We start from the raw sequence: 6,107 nt of genomic DNA, 5'->3' as shown, positions 1-6,107 counted from the left end.
GCATACAATGCTCTAATTGAAAAATTGCGGGTATTATTTCACTCAACTCTTGTTTCGATATTGCAGTTGAAAATTCCAAATCCTTGTAGCTCCTTCCTGTTGCTAGGAATCTTAATGTTACCGCTAGCCGTTCATGAGGAGAAATTGCCCTTCTCTATACAAGTATTTTTTCTCATAATATGAGGTGTTACAAGCTTTAAGAGATAATTATAAGTTTCGACATCCATCCGCAAATAATTTAGCCAGTCGTTAGGTTCGTCCTGCAACCCTCGCAGTAAATTTACGTGAGAAAACTGCTTTCGCTTTAGCAGCCACTGTCTACACCATTTTGACCGCTTTCTCAGTTTCCTGCGGTTGGTCTGAATGTTTTTTGCAACACAAGTTGCGAACACAGAGCACAACAGAACTTCCTCCATTTCTATATTTCAAAATAACTGAATTAAATTTTTGACGTTTACGGGGAGTGTAGTCGCTTGCCACTGATATTTCTTTTCTACACCGACAGATGGCGGGCGAGTAGTAGGTTGGGGTTTGTGTCGTGTGAACACACCACATTTACAGCGATCTTTTGCATGTACAGACATCTGCGCCGATGTCTGCGCAGACAGATCGTTGCGTGTGGATCGGGCTTAAGCTCAGTCTTGTTGAATTGGCTGGAGGCGTACTTCACGAAAATATGTTAGTAACTAGTACGTGATATCGGAGGCATCATCCATATGTATTACACGTGGCAATTTTTTGCAGCTATTAAAATACGCTCCGTCAAATTAGGACTCTCTCATCGATAACAATCCGTAACATCCCGATGAATATCCCAAGGACGTTAGATTTGCAAGGTCTGCTTTCATGACATCTTTGCACAGCTTGCTTCCTAATATTATATTGTCTATGATATGAACCGAATAACAAGCTGATCTTTGGCAGTTTTCATGGATGTTTGTTTTATTGTGAGACAACGTGGATTATGTTTGGTTATGTAGTGTTTATGTGAGACAAATTATGGCTGGTTCTTTTGTTACGTTGCTGGGTGAAGACGTCGTGAGAAGTGTAAGCCAACAAGAAGATCCAGTTGCTCGACAAAGAGCGTACGTTTATCTCGAAGAATTAAAAAACTCGGAATGGGGATGGCAAATGTGTTTGAATGCATTGGGAAGTGAAGCGAATCAAGATAATTATTTGCAATTTTTTGGGTTTCAAATCGTAGAACATTATGTTAAAACACGTTACGATTCAGCTGGTCCTTCTGAACAGCAACAGGTCAGACAATTCTTCAGACAGTGGATAGAACTTAGATGTATGCCCCAAGCACAGACGGAGCCACCTTTTATTTTAAACAAAGCCGCTCAGATATTTTCCATGATATTTGTACGTGATTATCCACATAGATGGCCTAATTTCTTTGATGACTTGATTGCAACATTGAACCTTGGACATCAAGCTGTTGACAATTATTTGAGAGTGTTGAAAGCTATCGACGTGGATGTTGCAGATAGGGAAGTACTGCGGACACAGGCAGAATCAGAAAGGAACGCAAAAATAAAGGACACAATGAGAGTTTCATGCATTCCAAAATTGGTGGACACATGGTTTCAAATCCTGAAAACATATGAAATAAGTCATCCGGATATCGTTGTTCAGTGTTTAGAAGTTTTGGGTGCCTATGTTTCTTGGATTGATATTACCCTGGTAGCCAATGATCATTTTATAAATCAGATAATTCACTTGACATCTTCCGTCGTTGCTCGTGAGGCAGCTGTGGATTGCCTATATTACATTATTGCTAAAGGAATGGATCCTCTTGAAAAGTTGAGGTTGGTGGAATCACTGTTCTCTATTTTGGAAAAGCAGGGTATTTTAACTCCTCTTAAGGAAGATGAAACAGATTACACAAGTAAAATTGGTCGTTTGATAAATGGCATAGGCATTACATTGATGGAAGGATACAACAAGCTCCTAAAAGAAGGTGCTGCAGAACAGGCGAAGCTTCTACAGTGTGCAGTTGAAGGAAAAGTTCGATACATGTTAGAATTTCTTAAGAATGATTATGATGAAGTATCTGCAGCTGTATTTGAATTCAGCAGGGAATATATACATATGTTGAAAGGTAAATTAATTACGGCGGAACAACTACAAGTCTTAGAAACCATGTTGTTGACAATCGCCCATAAAATGAAGTTTGATGAGTCATATGACTTTGAAACTGATGGCGAAGATGAGGCGACATTTCAAGATTATAGGAAGCAGCTGAAAGTTCTCTTGGAAAACATTGCTGGTGTTAATAAAGAACTAGTAATTGATTTTGTCAAGAAGTATGTAGACCATGTTGTTTGGCATTGGCAGGAGTCTAGTTTCCAAGACGTGGAAGTTGCTATATCATTATTTTACTTTATTGGGGAAGCCATTCCTGCAGTGGGAGGAAATCATTTTTCTGGTGATCAAGCCAAAGTCTCAGCTATGCATGCTATGATGACTTCCCTTGTGACAAGTGGTGTCAGCTCCCATCCGCACCCAGCAGTTACGCTCCAGTATTTGGAGACTGTTGTTAGATATGACAAATTTTTTATAACATCTCCTGAACATCTTCCAGATCTGTTTTTGACATTCCTGGACTGCAGAGGCATGAGAAATAAGAGTAGCAAAATTCGGAGCCGTTCAGCATATTTATTTTCAAGACTTGTTAAAAGTCTGAAGTCTAGCATTACATCTCCACTTGCAACAAGTGTCCTGCAGTCATTACAGGACTATCTTCTCATCCCAATACCTGGGAGTGGCATCTCTCAAGAATGGGTCAGTGAAGATGATCAGCTGTTTTTGTATGAAGCAACATCAGTTTTGATAGTATCAGCTGACTACCCTTCAGAACAGAAGGCTCTCGCATTCCAGGAGGTGTTGTTTCCAATACTTGAGAAATACAACAGCATGGTGGCAGAATTGATGAAGGAGAGAGATGATCAACGGCAAGAAGTAATTGCTAAATGTATGTGTCATTCAATGGCTGTGACAAGTCGTATGAGCAAAGCTTTTAGTAGTAAACAAACTATGAAATCTTGCAATTGTGTAGATGTATTTGTACAAGCTTTAAAGGTATTCCTTGGGTGCTTATTGATTCCGAATCAAGCAGCGGTGTTACACAGCAGTCTCCGTCAATTCTTGCATAGAATGGTGGTTTGTTTGGAAGACGAAATACTACCATTTGTTCCACAGGCTTCTGAAGGATTGTTGAAACAAAGTGACATCACAAGTGTAAAAGAGTATGTCCCCCTTATTGTGCAGATTATTGCAAAATTCAAGAAAAACATATTACCTTTCTTGCAACAGGCACTTGTACCAATAGTAAATGCTGTGTTTTCTTGTCTTTCAATTCCTGTGGAAGAAAATGATGAAGAGGCAAAGCGAGAAAAGCAGTTGTTAAGGAGAAGTTATTTTCAGTTGATTGCAGCAATCTTTCAAAGTAATGTCACAGAAGTGTTTAGTTTCCTGGAAAGTACATTCGTTGAGCAGGTACTCATGAGTGTCATCCAGGGTGCTGTGGATTTTCCAGACCCTGTGGCGCAAAAGACATGTTTCTCAATACTGAAGAAACTAGTTGAACTTGCGGGAGGCAAAGAGTTACCTGGTGACTTTAATGACTTTATATTTAAAAACATAGTTCCTGCATGTATTTTGGCACCATTGAGAAACACTTTCGATTTATCTGATGCCCAGACGGTTGTAGCACTAGCAGAAAGTGCATCATGTTTGAAAGCTGTTCTAGACAAGAGAGGTGATGAATTGGTAAAGTATTTGCAAAATGAATATCTTCCGTCTCTTCAGATACCGCCACAGTTTGCAGAGGAATACTGCTGTGCCTTAAAGTCTGATATGAAAACTTTCAAAGACTATGTCAAGTCATTTTCATTGAAACTTAGAACGTGACACTTGTACTGTAGCATAGTTCTGTTAACTGTTTCCATCAATTTTCTGAGAAGCTGTGATGTATGTTAGCAGTTGCATTTATCTGTGCCTTTAGATATATAGACAATCTGCTGAATAATTTCATTTAGTCAAGCAAGAGGAAATTAAATATTGAACTGTGTATGCCTTTTATTTAATCAGTAATTTTTTTCAATTGACAGTTATTGCTACATAACAGATAATCACATTTGTAAATGGGAATATATATACTGGTATACATGCTTCCTTGTTTTTGACAGCTGCTAGTTAAATTTATTTTAAAAAATATCTGTTGATGTAAGGTAGGGGCCTATGCCATGTAGGAAAATATTGGTTAAAATATTTTTATGTACATTTTACTTTTATATTGCATGTATTTAGCACTGTGAAGGAAATTTAATTTCGACTGACAGAAGTAATTTATTCCTATTAATTGTTTGCACAATATCTTTGTGCAACTGGTTGTATAAGGAGAGCAGCAGAATAATGACCATAGGCACTTAATTTGTGATACACAGATTATAAGTTTTTTTTTTAATAGTATACTGGAGTATATATTATGGTACGCAATCATTGTATGAAATACAAATTGTTGTTATCTGTTAGGTATTTAAGATTTGTGAGTTACGAATGAAATGAGAACAGGATATAGGTACTCATCTGCAGTAAAAATTTGTTAAGTGTGGACATTCGTCTGCATTATTGACTGCCTTTTAAATATCAGCATATTGTGGGCACTCTTCTGTATTTATTTTTGCTACTATTGTTTTTATTCATTGCGTCAACAAGTTTTGTTTAGTATCTCATATTCGCTCATTTGTCACAGCAAATGAAAAATACATGTTTCTTCTGACTTATTATAGGTAGCAACAGAGATGCATGGCCTTGTGTACAGCAGGCATGCACCCATACTGTCTGCCCCCCCCCCCCCCCCTCCCCACACACACACACTTTTAAGTGGTAATGTTACATTTGTAAGCATACCTGTAACATCTAAATCTTGGCAAAAACCTTATTACGCACACAGTTGTTATAGAGAACTACTGAGCTGTGTTATTTAATACAACTCAGAGTCAAAGGCAACATTTCTATGCCCTTTGTTAATTATTTTCTAATTGTCGTGATATTTTTACCCTAGGAAAATTATAGACTGTACATCTTAAGTGTACATATTGTACAGATAACTTAGTTTTCAGTAAAAATTATTTCGGTTTGTCATAGTGATGCTTTTAGGGCAAATGAAGTGTATTTGTCCACAGTTATTGTGTATCAGCACCTAAACGCTACCAGTTTGTACTTGGGTTGGTGACTGAATTACGTAGACAGATATTGGTATTTTGTTTCAGTGATTTAAAACTGCCTGAAAAGATAACTTATTCACAGCTGACAAGTGACAATTTGCAGTAATGATTCTAGTGTAGGAAAATGTATCATAGGAAATTGGCGTACTCTGATGTTGAGTAGAAACTAATCCAATATAATGGTTGAAGAGAGACACACAAGACAGGAAAATGAACAGTGGAGACTTTAGATATTGAGAAGTGGTAAGAAAGATGGTTGCTAAAATCGGAAATAGGGGGAGGGCATGTTGGGACTGAAAGCCCATTTAAAAAAAGAGAATGATTTTTATTGTAATTTTAAAAAATTACTATATGCCTATTGCTGTTGGTTGTTGTTGTTGTTTCTTCTCAGCTGTTTGCAATAGATTTCATTCAGTATGGCTAAGAAATATCAGCATACTTGACATTTAATGGTGCTATGCTACATAATGTGAATAATTTTTTACCACTGCTTCTTGTATAAAAATTGTTAGAACCCATCTGAAGAATAATTCTGCTGTGGAAACTAATTGTACAAGATGCGGGAAGTGGGAAAAGGGAGTTCGTTGTCTCACGCCAAGAATGATAGTCTGTGTTTATTGCAGGCACCACTTTAATATTCCAGAATTAATGAACAAAAGCTGAGAAGTTGTGCAGTGTTCTGTTAGAAAGATTTTTGGAAAGTAATGCTTTGGCTGTAGCAAGCGTACATTACTTATGCTGGTGTTTTACCAATGTTTAATGAATGTATTTACAGTTTCCCGTCCCGTGACAGTCATGTAATTCCTTTGTCAACAAACACTAGTACCCTAATTGTTCATGGGTAGATAGGTGTCGTAGATTTGTGTGTAATGT

The 6,107-nt window shown here is 37.4% G+C and overlaps 1 protein-coding gene across 1 annotated transcript; it reads left to right on the top strand.

The window, feature by feature from the left end:
• The first annotated feature begins 962 nt into the window (after nt 1–962).
• LOC124613173 (exportin-T-like) lies at nt 963–3,983 on the top strand. The gene has a single exon (XM_047141809.1). The coding sequence runs from the start codon at nt 1,000–1,002 to the stop codon at nt 3,913–3,915; it is 2,916 nt and encodes a 971-aa protein (XP_046997765.1). The 5' UTR covers nt 963–999; the 3' UTR covers nt 3,916–3,983.
• Nucleotides 3,984–6,107: the final 2,124 nt, after the last annotated feature.

Source organism: Schistocerca americana, chromosome 4 (assembly GCF_021461395.2).
Source record: "Schistocerca americana isolate TAMUIC-IGC-003095 chromosome 4, iqSchAmer2.1, whole genome shotgun sequence".
Classification (NCBI taxonomy): Eukaryota; Metazoa; Arthropoda; class Insecta; order Orthoptera; family Acrididae; genus Schistocerca; species Schistocerca americana.
The sequence above is the reverse complement of the archived record's forward strand: the minus strand, read 5'-3'. Positions and strand labels throughout refer to the sequence as shown.